General features: G+C 47.3%; 1 protein-coding gene across 1 annotated transcript; it reads left to right on the top strand.

Moving 5' to 3' along the window:
* Positions 1–521: 521 nt before the first annotated feature.
* On the top strand, positions 522–13,356 carry LOC115082673 (kelch domain-containing protein 4-like). Its single transcript, XM_029586868.1, has 3 exons — positions 522–663; positions 12,557–12,648; positions 13,296–13,356. Exons 1-3 carry the CDS (start codon positions 565–567, stop codon positions 13,354–13,356), a joined length of 252 nt encoding a protein of 83 aa, XP_029442728.1. The 5' UTR covers positions 522–564.
* The last annotated feature ends 1,116 nt before the right edge of the window (positions 13,357–14,472 follow it).

Raw genomic sequence — 14,472 nt, 5'->3', positions numbered from 1 at the left:
TATTGGATCGCTGTACATTTACTTAGTATCTAGGAAAGCCAGGGTTTAACTCCTGCTGCCCCTACTTGTGACCTTGCACACGCTCAGGCACCAAATTAGATTGTAAGTCCTCTAGGGACAAGGAAACGAAATCTACTTTCAGGTGGCTGACCAGTCACATAAGGTGGAATATAAATGTTAAAAATATGTTTTTGATGAAGTGAATGTCCCCGGCGATTGTTATCTGCCTAGAGCATTATTTTATGAGCTGGCAGGCTACGAATCACATAAAGTAAATCCTGACAGGCTGTTGGGTCACCAGGCTGGACTTGGGAAACTTTGTCCTAAGACAGCTCCAGTTCACCTGGTTTGACCTCATTTCGTGCACGAAGGTGCAGCCCTGCTTTTCTTAGGAACAGTCAGAACTACAAATACCACAGGCACCAGTAATGCCAGGCGTAGAAAACTGGCCTGGCAGTAATACACCCTCCTCCCGGCAGTGGGCGCTGTGCCCAGCTAATGCTTCTGACAGGAACCGGAAGTGGCGCGTTGCCATGTGAGTGGCCGCTCGCGGGATTCGGAAGCATGGGGAAGAAGGGGCGGAAGGAGAAGAAGGGGAAAGGGGCCGAGAAAACCGCGGCCAAGCTGGAGAAGAAAGCCTGCAAGCGGTCCCGGAAAGAGGAGGTGAGCAGATCCAGGGCGCGGCTCATTATCAGGAACCCTGCAGCTCTGTCTGGTCCCAAAGTCACCCACGCGCCTGCTCATTTCTATAGCGCCTCGCCCCTCGGAGTAGAGCGTCCATTCTCCACTTACCCCGCTATACTGTACACCCCCACCCCGCCTACCCTGGAATACCGCATTCCCTCACTCCCTGCCCACCTACCTTCTCTTATCCCAGGATATTGCAAAGTGCAGCGCCCATCCTCTGCTTTCCCACCACTTACCTCTGGGATACTTCGCCTGCACCCAATCGCCCCCCTCCCTTCTCCCGTTTACCCTAATATACTGCACCTCTCTCCCCAGAATAATGCTTTATCCTTCACCCACACCCAGGGTACTGCACCTTCATCGCTCCCCCCCCCCCCCCCCCCATACTCTCCCTCTCCACCTGTTCCCCTGGTAATCTGTACCCCCTTCCTCCCCAGAGTTACGCATCCCCTACCACTCCTCCCGCTTACACCAGAACACTGCACGTTCTGCCCAGAGTGCTACACCCATCTTTCTGCCAGAATACTGCACCCTCCCCTATATCTATCGCCGGGAAATTAAATCTTCCCCATGTCCTTTGCTGCTACACCTTCACCTCCTCCTTCCTTCCCACCACCATTTATCCTGGGGCAATGAAGCTTCCTCTCGGATACTGCACCCTCTTTTCTTCCCCTCCCAGTAAACTGCATTCTTCTCCAGTTCTTACCACTGTTATGGCACCCTTCCTCCCAATCTGCTCTGGGTCAGTGCAGCCTCACCATAGAATACTGTGCCTCTCTGCCCTCACCCCCAATTACTGCATCCTTTCCCCGGGAGAGTTAGTGTCCTGAAACAGAGAATATGCAATGCTGCAGACTTGAAGGCTCTGCTGCTGACAGATTGTCATAGTGCAGCTGAGGCTTCAACCCTTCCCTTTCAAAGCTGTGCATGTTACTTGTAATAGAAAGGTTACTGTTTTATTTGGGTAAATAAAACAGTAACCTGGTCTTGTGAAACCCTATATTCTGGCCATCTGTCCAGCTTGGGAAGAGCATGAATTTATTTATAAATAAGTAAAATTCCAGCCCTGTTAGAGCATGTATACAGGACACTTCATGAGATATTTGTGATAAGTGACTTATGTTATATCTTTGCTTTTAGCCACCTTGTGTAGCATCCCGGTAACAAGAGCACCAATCAGAGCAACATTTATGTACCGTATTTGATTTTGGTAACCTGCCTTTTCCTTACAGTCAAAATATTAATAATCACTATAATTATAAAAACAAACAATATCATACAATCCTCATAAAATAAATTGCTAAAATCCCTCCCTCTGCCCCCTTCCATCAGCAACACTATATAACAAAATCTAATTAAAAGCTGAAATAATCATGCCTTTACTAATTTCAGGCACATACCTGCAGAATCTTAACTGTTTGGTTACACAACTCTTCTGCACTTAAAATATATTAAATTAAAAACAAGTATGAAGATGTTCAGAATTGCTGTAAAAACTTGTTGAATTACCATGTTTTCCCAGAATAATATGTTAGTTGAATTCATAGAAAGGATAGCTGAGGAACAATTGGAATTCCTCTGCACTCGGGCAGGCCAAACCACATCAATGGGTTATGCACTCCTACCAGCAGATGGAGGAAAATTGACTCGCTGATGTCACTAATGCAGAGCTTTCCAAACTTTTCATGTTGGTGACACACTTTTTAGACAAACATAATTTCGTGACACAGTAATTCAGTCTACTAGCAAACCAGAGGTTAAACGAACGAAATGTATTTTGACAATTTATGTATGTTTCCTTAAATATATACATAATAAAATGTTTCACGACACAACCTATCTTGTGAAAACCTTTCATTTATATTAACAATATATAAGATTCCAAGATTAATATTGTTATAATTTGAGTAACAATAATAAAACAAAGTTATTATGTTATTCAATTTACCTCTTTAATGAGATATATGAGCTTGATGGTATGAACACAGCTTTTGAATATTTGGTGTTAATAAAAAAGTCCAAAGGGTCTTCTGTGTAATTTTAAAAAGCTAGCCAGTTTCACACTATAAAATTATTTGATAGCCTCATTCAACTAATTCTATATGGCTATGAGAGTGAAGTCTGGAATTTATAGGAAGGTTCAGAATGTCAATATAAATCCTGCACCTCCAGTTCTGTAACTCTGTGCATCCACTGAAATTCCCCCAAACAATGGAGCTTGGATGTTTCTCTTACAGCTCATCATAATAAAAGATATTTTCAAATTCTGGTGTCACCTCACAGTAACAGCAGCACAAACACCTTCCACTGCCAGGCACATTGTGAACTAACACAAAACCCCGCAAAAAAGACACTCAAAATCTATACTGCAATCCCATTGTAACATAACAGTAATAACACAAAGGACTCAAACAACAATAACCCTACCTGTAAAAAAGCAAGGGTAAATATCACTGGGTCCTGGAATACCAATACACCACCTACTGAGGAAACAAAACAATCCCGATTGCTATAGATCCCTATGCTAGCAGAATCTCTCATCATGGTCACACACACAGAGCAGAGACAGACCCTCACCAAATACAGAATACAAAATAAAGGAGCACAAATTAGACAAAAACTGAAATGGAAACCCCAAGAAGCCAGACTCTGTGTATTAACAATGGAAAAACAGAACCTCATTCCTCATAAAACAAAATCAAGAAACATAAAGCATCAGTTATAATAGTAAAACCATACTAATAAAATAATATTTTAAAACTACTGATAAATAGAATTTCTATTAATTAAAATCATATACATTTTTTACAATTTCCCAAACACCAATAAAATATTTCAAAACAGCACATATATCAAATAACACCCAATAATTAAAACTAATAAGGATTTTAAAAAGCCCCTGCTGTCCATACGTGGGAGCTCTTGATTTCCAGTCACCCTGATATTGTCAAGGATTAGGAGGTTATTCTCTCTCTCTCCACATACTCACATGTCCATTCTCTCTCACACATACACTGTCACATACATACACATTCATGCTCTTATACCCACCATAACCTCTCGCTCTCACAGACACTGACACACTCTCCCCCTCCACACCCCCCCCCCCCCACAAACTCTTACTCCCCTGGATTTTCCCATACACACTCATGCTCTCACTCTCTCTGGCTCCCTCACATACACACAAACACACACACCCAGGCAAGTTCCCAGTCACTCTCACACAAACACACACACCCAGGCAAGTTCCCAGTCACTCTCACACAAACACACACACCCAGGCAAGTTCCCAGTCACTCTCACACAAACACACACACCCAGGCAAGCTCCCAGTCACTCTCACACAAACACACACACCCAGGCAAGCTCCCAGTCACTCTCACACAAACACACACACCCAGGCAAGCTCCCAGTCACTCTCACACAAACACACACACACATACACCACACACAGGCATGTACACATTCATTCTCACACACTCACATACACCACACACAGGCAGGCACCTATTCTCACACATACAAACCCCAGGAAAACACTCATTCATTCTCATACACACACACCCTCAGGCAGGCACCCATGCATTCACACACATACACCCCCAGGCAGACTCCCATTCATACACATGCACACACTAAAGGCAGATCCCCCTCTCTTTCTTTTGCCAGCAACCTCGGAGCCTCTCTCATTCCTGTGCTGCCACTGTCACTGCTGCCACGTGGCTATTGGGGAGGCGCTGATTGCTGCTATTGGCACTGAAGCCCATTCTGCTGCCTCCTCTGTGCAGGCCCCGTGGGTTTCCACTTCCTCCATGTTGATCTCGTACATTGTGAGATCCGCATAGAGAAAGTGCTACTCTTGCACATTACCAAAGATTACATGTGCCAAACAGTAAAAAGTAATTTATTTTTTTTTTACCTTTGCTGTCTGATCTTAGTTTTCTAATCGGTTGGTCACAGGCTTTTTTGTTCCACCTTCCCTTTCTTATTTTTTTGCCAATTCCTTTCATATTGTCTTTTTTTCTATTTCTTTTCTCTCCATCTATCTTCTTCCCTCAAACATACAGTCAGGTTCTCATTCTCACATGCTTTCTCTCTCACACACACACACACACACACACACAGGCTCTCACTCTCACATGCTCTCTCTCATACAGTCATTCATACACACAGGCTCTCACTGTCACATGCTGTCTCTCTCACACACACACAGGCTCTCACATGCTGTCTCTGCAAACATTCAGGTCCTCACTCCCACACACAATCTCTCAGCTCATCTCATGCACACACTTTACGGGCTCTTAGCCTCTCTCTTACCTCTGGGCGTCCTCTTCACAGGTCGCTGCAGGATGGGCTCTGCAGCGGCCCGGATCTTCTTGGGCCGATCCGCGGTGGGGGTCCTGCTACCGGGCCTCCTCCTCTTCTCAGCCCACTGCAACAATGCTGCTCCTCTTCTGCATGCGGCTGATGCTCCTCCTCCTTCCTGTCAGTGCGGCTCGGCAACATTTTTCTTCTGGGGCCGCGTGGGCAGGAAGGAGGAGGAGCACCTGCACGTTTAGACGTGACCTTTTTCTTCGGGCCGTGGTGACATGAGCTCCACCACGGCCCTGCCGATCTTCCTGCTGTGTGTCTCCGGCACAGCGATGTTTAACTATTCAGCCGCCAGTGGGATGAGGTCCACCGGCGGCTGCATTGGCTCCCTCTGACCTCTCCTCGGTATACCACTTGCTCCGCCCCGTCACATGCACCGGGCTTGCGCGGCACACTGCAGGTGACACACTAAAGTGTCGCGACACACACTTTGGAAAGCTCTGCACTGATGTATAGCCCTGACAGCCTGCCAGTATTCTCTGTCTCTAGCAAATGGTGGACATGCATCTCCCTCGTGGGGATTACTTGTGGTGAAAAACCCCCCCAAAAAACCTGAAGATAGAATATTAGAAGACTCAGACACACAGCTTGAGCTTCTGAGGTGACAAAGGTTTGGTCCCTCTCACAGTTGAGCACTTTAAGTCTGAAAACCTGAGCAGGCGTAGACTTTATTAAAAAAAAAAAAAAAAAGGGGGGGGGGGGAGGGGACAGAAAAGAGGACAAGGGAGTGCTCAGTGGTGAAGACTTGTGCCCTCTCCCCCTGTAGTCGGTGACCCAATCGTGCTCTCAGTCAGGGAGGGCTGAACTCAGGTAAAAAAAAAAAAAATACAATAGGGAAGTTTTAAGCTCCCATTTTTTTTTTTTGTAGTTACTGGGTCCTCCTTCCCTCGGCATTTTTCCTCTGTCTCTTACCCCCTTTTCCCTCTCACTTCTCTGGGGAATTAGTATAAAAGGGAGGCGCCTCAGACTTGGCAGGTTGAGATGCTTTTGGCAAGGCCACGCTTTTCAGGCTCAGTTCAGTCAGCCGCATGGTAGGCTGCGGTGGCGTTTTTCCCCATACGTGCGTAGGTGTGTGCGTGTATTCTCGCTACACAGTGGTGTCCTGACTTGGGCGCGCATGTGCACAGGTACTTATGCACGTATTTGCGCAGGTACACCCAGGTGCTCTTGGGGTGCATGCTGGAGGCTGTCTATAGCCAAGGACATGAAAACTATGGTGCTGGGTACAAAAAAATCTAAGCGTCTTGCTATCTGTGAGGCTTGACATATAAGGGCACTCCAGCCATCACTGTCTCTACGCCTGTATCAGTGCTGTTTAGATGCTCAAGGTGGTTTGGCTACTTCAGATTTTGCCTATGTTGGGGCAACCCCTTGGCCTACTATGGCTCCGGAGGGGAGTGGGGCTGGAGGTGACAACAGCGGACAGTTCCCTTCCCTCCTTGTTCTTGATGGCAGAGGCATCCCCGAGAGAAGGGTCGAAGAGTGCCAGGTTTGGGCCTATGGGCCCCATTGTGGATCCATCCTCTCCTCCTCCTGGGTGGAATTTTTCCAGGGCCTGCAGACTTGTCTGCAGGGGCGTCCCACGGAGGCAGAGCAAAGGAATCGTGCTCGGGTCTCCCATTTTTTTTTCCATACTGGGTCAGACCAAGGATCCATCAAGCCCAGCATCCTGTTCCCAATAGTGGCCAATCCAGGCCATAAGAACTGGCAAGTACCCAAAAACTAAGTCTATTCCATGTAACCATTGCTAATGGCAGTGGCTATTCTCTAAGTGAACTTAATAGCAGGTAATGGACTTCTCCTCCAAGAACTTATCCAATCCTTTTTTAAACACAGCTACACTAACTGCACTAACCACATCCTCTGACAACAAATTCCAGAGTTTAATAGTGCGTTGAGTGAAAAAGAACTTTCTCCGATTAGTTTTAAATGTGCCCCATGCTAACTTCATGGAGTGCCCCCTAGTCTTTCTACTATCCGAAAGAGTAAATAACCGATTCACATCTACCCGTTCTAGACCTCTCATGATTTTAAACACCTCTATCATATCCCCCCTCAGCCGTCTCTTCTCCAAGCTGAAAAGTCCTAACCTCTTTAGTCTTTCCTCATAAGGGAGCTGTTCCATTCCCCTTATCATTTTGGTCGCCCTTCTCTGTACCTCAGCCACTGTGGACTGGAGGTGTTCAGGCGGATGTGGATCATGATACGTTGGATGACTCCGATGGGGACTTGATTTGGAGCCACATTGGTCTCTGCTCCATTTTTTTTTTTCCACAAAGATGAGTGGCCAAGTCTGTTGACTCAGACCCTGAAGACGCTCTGGAAGGGGGGTGACACGGGCTTAGAAAAGAAAGCTTCCTTTCCTAGCGTGTCACAGATGGACTCAGGACCAATGGATATAGTGTGCTCCTGATAGCAGTTGGAGATGGAGTCAGATTTCAATCTGATGTCAGCACTACATATACCCGTGCACGAGGCTCTGTTCTTCAGTTTTTTCCATCTCCATAGCAGTTCGGGACTTCACACACGCTTGCACAGCGTTAGAAAACCAAACTCCAAATTTAAAGAAGAAACAAAGAAATCCGTACCTCCAAAACGAGCCCAGTTCTCCTGCGGTGATACCTAAAGGTCCCTCCCCCAGTCGAGATTTCCTGAGGTGATTTCCGAGATCCCTCAGAGGTAAGCCTCGGTACCGGCTTGGACTTAGTCCCCTGAAAAGGGAACGGCTGAGAGGCAGTGGGTGCAAAACAGAGCGCGGCGGTGAAGGTAGTTCCCTCTCTCCTCGCAGCCTGAGACCGCCCGGCAGAGGACCGGAAAGTGCCGAGACAAGGTAAGGTAGAAAACTTTCTCTAAGTCTCCGGTCTCTGAGGCTCAGACAGCCGCACAGACCGTCTCTCCGGTGTCTCTACAGTCAGGTTGAGCAGCCCCGTCTGGGCTAGATCCCGATCCGGCAAGAAGGTCCTCCCACCTGGAGATCCCCTGCGGGGCCGCCATCTTATCGCGTGGTCGCCGGCGCCTCCCCCCCCCCCCCCCCCTCGGTCGCCGCATCGGCTGCACAACTGAGCCGTGCACACAAAGTATTTGTGTGCACAGCGGCATGTGCATCTGCGCACAGCGGCGCGTGCATCTGGGGCCGGGCGCACAGCGGCACGCTCATGGGTGCCAAGTACACAACTAGGCCCGTGCGCATCTTCCGCTCCTACACGCACAACGTAGGCGCACCCGGAGCACATAACCAGGCCTCCCAGCATGCGTGCCTGTACAGACTACATGGGCAAATCATGGCCCCGCCGCCCAAGACAGCCAAGGGTCCAGCCCTCTGTCCGGCATGCTACCTGAGAGCGGCGCAGCCTGAAGTGACTTCCACCCTGTGCCTGCTATGCTGGGCGCCATTATACACAGGATTCAGCGGCACAGAGGCCTAGTTCTTCTGGTGGCCCCAGACTGGCCAAGAAGACCCTGGTACGCAGACATGAGAAGACTACTGGCAGGGGATCCTCTACCCCTGCCCCCTCACAGGGACCTGCAGCGACAAGGTCCCATCCTCCACGAGGATCCAGCTCAATTCTCTCTTATGGTCTGGCCATTGAGAGGGCTCGACTGAAGAAAAGGGGGTACTTGGGGCCGGTAATAGATACACTCCTCCGTGCACGCAAGTTCTCCACATCACTGACTTATATAAGGATCTGGAGAGTATTTGAAGCCTGGTGCGAAACTCGCAGCACCAATCCACATGCTGCTAAAATCCCCATCATTTTGGATTTCCTGCAAGATGGGCTCCAGAAGGGTCTGTCCCTCAATTCAATCAAGGTTCAGGTGGCAGCGCTATCCTGCTACGGCCCCAGGAGTGATGGCAATAGCATTGCCACACACCCAGATGTTTCACGTTTCCTGAAAGGAGTCAAACACATTCGCCCACCACTGAAGTGGCCAGTGCCCCTGTGGAACTTCAACCTAGTTTTGGAATTCCTAGCGGGACCTGCCTTCAGACCCCTCCGAGGCCTGTCCCTCCGTTTGTTAACCTTGAAGATGGTGTTCTTGCTGGCCGTATGCTCAGCACGCCGCATCTCAGAGCTACAAGCTTTGTCCTGCCGCGATCCGTTTCTCAGAATCACTCCAGGGGCTATCCATCTTCGCACGGTTCCTTCCTTCTTACCCAAAGAAGTCTCACACTTCCACCTCAACCAAACCATATCCTTGCCAACCATGGAAGGGTTGAAGAAATCGGAAGCAGGTCGAATACTGCATCATCTCGACATCGGCAGGCTGCTGTCCACATACCTGGAAATGTCGGAAGCAGTACGAAAGACGGACCACCTGTTCGTCCTTCACAGTGGGAAGAGGCAAGGAGAAGCGGCCTCACGGGCGACTATTGCTCGCTGGATCAAAGAAGTTATCAAGGCGGCCTACGTAGAAGTGGAAAAACCACCACCTCTATGGGTTAAGGCTCACTCTACCAGAGCGCAAGCGGCCTCCTGGGCAGAAACTAGGATGCTGTCGCCTGCAGAGATATGTAAAGCGGCAACGTGGTCCTCCCTCCATACCTTCTCCAGATTCTACCGTCTGGACGTCCAGGCCAGGGAGGACACAGCATTTGCAAGGGCAATCCTAAACGGACCTCGGGCAGCCTCCCACCCAGTCCGGGAGTAGCTTTTGTACATCCCATTTGTTCTGAGTCCATCTGCTACACGCTAGGAAATGGAGAGATTACTTACCTGATAATCTTGTTTTCCTTAGTGTAGGCAGATGGACTCAGCATCCCGACCGGCTGCCGATACACATGGGGATTCACCGACTCAAGGTAAGCCATGTTTTCTTACATAGGGCATCCACCCTGCCGGATGTCGACGCCTTCCGGTTGAGAACACTGGCGGTCTCCAGCTACTATCAATCTGTCAGGTTAATCATGTTCGGTTAATCAATCGGTCAGTCACACATATATCCATGAAGCTTTTGCAAGGAAGATTACTGAGCTGCTGCACTTCCTGCAGGGGTATATGTACCCCGTGCTGACGTCAGATCCGTCTCCAACTGCTAGCACGAGCACACTATACCCATTTGTTCTGAGTCCATCTGCCTACACTAAGGAAAACGAGATTATCAGGTAAGTAGTCTCTCCATTTGGCTTCCAGAGCCTCTCTCCCACATTTTCCTATGTCGGTGCACACATGTACCACGACAGCCGACTCCTCCCCAGCACTGTCTATAATCTTATCTAGGTGATGTGAGATCTGCCACCTTCGCACCAGGCAGGCAAGTTACCAGGCGGTCCTCACGTCCACCAGCCCCCTGATATCTACATTTCTTGTTTTTTTTTATTGACAATTTTTATTAACTATAAGACATATAAAACATAGTCAATAAACCAGGGTCAGTTGATAGAAATATAACATGGAGAATAGCATATTGTAGCTAACAGGAGAAATATATTAGCTAATAGCATTTCAGACAGTAGGAACTATACAGCCGAAATATGCCACTCCAATGGCTCTGACCCCCTGAGAACATCGCCACTATCCCCCCCCCATCCCCCTCCTACCCTTTCCTACCAGGCTCCCCATCCATTCGATAGCCTTTACATATCAAGGCCGCAACGAAAGGGGGGAAGAATAGCTCCCTAGAGCTGGTTTATTCTTGGAGGTATGGCTTTAGGCGAGACCAAATCCCATGAAATTTGGGTATTGTGTCTCTTCGAACCGCTGTCAATTTTTCTATTAAATATTTCTGACGGAGTTTAGCTAGTAGCTTTGACTGGGTCGGTATGTTAGGAGCCTTCCATTGGGCCGCTACCAAAAGGTGGGTGGCCTTAAGCACATACGTAAACAGCCTCTGTTGCTCCTCTGTATATGCCTCATAATGAATCCCTAGCAGCCAGCTATCAACCCTGAGTGGAACCCGAATGCCTACTACCCTTTCCATCAAACTCTGGCAATCCTGCCAGAATATTTGTATTTGCGGACATCGCCACCACATGTGAAAAAAGGATCCTATTTGTGAACATTGTCTCCAACATTGTCTCCAACATAAAGGAGACCACTGCCATTAGCAATGGTTACATGGAATAGACTTAGTTTTTGGGTACTTGCCAGGTTCTTATGGCCTGGATTGGCCACTGTTGGAAACAGGATGCTGGGCTTGATGGACCCTTGGTCTGACCCAGTATGGCATTTTCTTATGTTCTTATGAGACTGGCCTGGTTGCCACCTGGCTAAATGGGTCGGGGAGTAATGTCAGTGGTACAACAGTTTATATCTGTTTTCCATCATGGCTGAGGACATTGAGGTGTGGCCGAGACTAATAATTGAATCACCAACTATGATGGTCGGCCTAACCCTTCCCTCCTGGGCAGTAGCCCTGGGAGACTTGTCCTCAGTGCGAGAGGACAATACATCACCTGGAGAGCAGGTCCTTGCTACAGGATCACTTCCTGCTACACCAGGGTGATGTTCTCCTACTGGGAGACCTTTCTGATCCAAGGCAGCACTGGGGCTGCCAGACTGGATTTGGGACTTGGCTACTATGTTGCTGAAGGTTTCATCAATGTACCTCTTTGTCTGCCTCAGCTCCTTCAAGTCTGCTACTCTAGCCTCCAGAGCTCAGATTCGTTCCCTGAGAGCCAGGAGCTCTTTGCACAGAGTACACACATACAATCTCTCACCGGTGGGTAAAAAATCATACGTGTGACACTCAATGCAAAAGACTGGAAAGCCCCCCTCTTGCTGCTGGACTGCTGCCTTCATCTTAGCTTTATTGAGTTCCTAGTTAAGTTTAGGATACTAAGGGAGTTGGAATGAGAGTACTTTAAATTTACAGGTGAATTTACTAATTAATCAGCTAGTGTCCTACAAGGGGATGATTAAACTTTCTATAAGGGCTGGTTCAATAGTATGATTTAGATTAAGACCCTGATTGATTTTTAATGAGAAAGTGTCTTGTGCCTAAAAATCAAGGGTTGAGTGGGTGGGAAAGACAGATATTAGAATTAACTATCTCTGGCTTGCTTATTACCTCAGACACACACAAAATCTAAAGAATATATCCCTCAATTTCACCTTTCACCAAACTTTTATAAGTCCAAACATTTCTGAAAGCTATACTTAAACCAATCCTCTTTAAGCACTGTTAAATTAATCTTCACTCGGTTAATTGAAGGGTTTGAGAGCTTCCGGTCCTCTACTGCAAAGGGTGTGGGGCCTCTGGAGGCTGGGGCTGTGGAAGTCAATCCCTGGATCGCTTGCGGTGACCTCTGGACTCCTCTCCCAGGGGATGCAGTATGCAGATGAGCCTTCTGGTCCTCCTCTACTGCCAAGTAGTAGTAAAAGCTCATGCTTCAATAAATCAGTTACTCTGTAAAGTGCCACTAGCCTCTTTGTTGCTTTTGCTGCTACAGACTAACATAGCTGTTCCCTCTGGAAACTGTAAATATAATATTGATTTTCTATGGCACATAACCTTGTTACAGATATGTGAGACTTATTTGGATTGTATATGTTTTCAGGAAGATCTTGAAGCTCTGATAGCAGAATTCCAGTCCCTGGATGCTAAGAAGACCCAAATAATTGAAACACCCTGTCCGCCTCCTTCTCCCCGGTAAGAGATTACCCTCAACTCTGCTCACTTTTCCAAAATGAAACTTATTTTTTTTGGAAAATTATTTTTAAAATGTTTTGTAGCTGTGACAAAGTTATATGTACTACAGTACCTCAGTGTGATCCACTTTGCAAGTTGCTGAAAAGCAGAATATAAAAATCAGATAAAATATGTAATGAAGTAGAAAGCAATGGAAGTCGTCTTCTATTTCAGGAGCAGGAGCTGCTCCTTTAACTTAGTGGTACTCAGTCTTTGGTATGGACTCAGATTTCTACATTTCCAATTTGAATATGGGAGGATGGATATTCACTTATGAGTATACAGCTGGGAAAATCTCTATTGATCTTTGAGACCCATCCTTGAGTACTATATGCAGTTCTGGAGACCATCTACATTGAAAGGTAGAGACAGTTGAAAAGAGAACCACCAAATAGTGTATAGCCATAGAGAGAGAGAGAGATTTGAAGGAGGTCAAATATGCTTCTATAAGGAAGAAGAGAAAAGGGAGATATTCAAATGTTTGGCAGGCTTCAATAAGATGTGGAAGGTAGCATTTTCCATAGACTGGAAAGCTTAAAGAATAAAAGATCATCCTATGAAGCTGAAGGGATAGAGACTCAAAGAATGCAAAACAATTCATTTTTCAGTGAGGAAGGAAGTGATGTCATCATCCACAATGGCTGCATAAGCCCGGAGCTCTTGACCTGACTCAAGCTGAATCCCCTAATATTGAATCTCCGTGGTCCATCAGCGCATCCTCTTTGTACCCCAGCAGTCCTCATTGGCGGAATGGCGATGCACAAGATAAGAGTGGATCTGCAAAAGTTCTTGTTCACAAAATGCCACTGTGCTGTTGGATGCGAGCCCCGACAGTGGTTTCCAGGCCAACCGTGTGGTGCCGGAGGTGAGCGGAGCACTTGGGGGTGAGGTGGGAGATGGCGCGTGCCAACCCGGACCGATTTTATAAGCTGGTTTGGGGCTCTGCGAAAAGATATGGCAGGCTTGAAAACAAAGATTCAAAGTCTGCTTGCTGAGATGAAAACCTACATCACCGAGTTGGAGAGGTGGGTCGAAGACACTGAGGTCCATCTGGAAGACCAGGCCTCTGAGCTGTCTGGCTGTAAATTGTCCCAAGGTAAACTTTGCAAACTAATCTGGATTTACTAAATCGTATTGAGGACCTAGAAGACAGGTCCAGGAGATGAACTTAAGGTTCTGTGGGATACCAGAGAGCCCTGAATTTGCTGACTGTAAGCAAGTAGTTGCTAGCATAAGCGAGCAAGTTCTGGGTTTGCGTGCAGAATCAGCAGAGATCCCTGTAGTGAAATTGGAGAGAGCGCACAGAGCATTGGGGGCTATGTGCAGTAACCAGTCACGTGACATAACATGTTTTCATAGTTTCTCTTTGAAAGAGGAAATTGCTACAGGGCCTGGAAGTCGGGGTTTATACTATGGAAGAGCCACAAGGTGGAAATATACCAAGATTTAGCTGTTTCGACCATATACAAGCACAGAGAATTCAGAGATGTTTTTACGCTTTGTGGGAACAACAACAAATAAAGGTGGCTTTTCCCATTTGACTTGAGCTTCAGTATTGCTGGAGTGGCCTTCCGTGTTACCACAGTGACTGAGGTGATGGATATTTTGCAAGCCACAGGTCTGGAAGTAACTTCTTCAGTTATCATCGCACCTATATCCAGAAGTGGACAAATGTGTAATGACACTCCAAGATGGCAGCGTGTGGACAGGGGAGGCAGACGTTTTCAAAGACATTCTAGCAGTTCACTCCCTTCCAGGGAGCCTCCAGCTTGAACAACTTGGTCT

This window comes from Rhinatrema bivittatum, unplaced genomic scaffold (genome assembly GCF_901001135.1).
Source record: "Rhinatrema bivittatum unplaced genomic scaffold, aRhiBiv1.1, whole genome shotgun sequence".
Taxonomy (NCBI): domain Eukaryota; kingdom Metazoa; phylum Chordata; class Amphibia; order Gymnophiona; family Rhinatrematidae; genus Rhinatrema; species Rhinatrema bivittatum.
The sequence above is the reverse complement of the archived record's forward strand: the minus strand, read 5'-3'. Positions and strand labels throughout refer to the sequence as shown.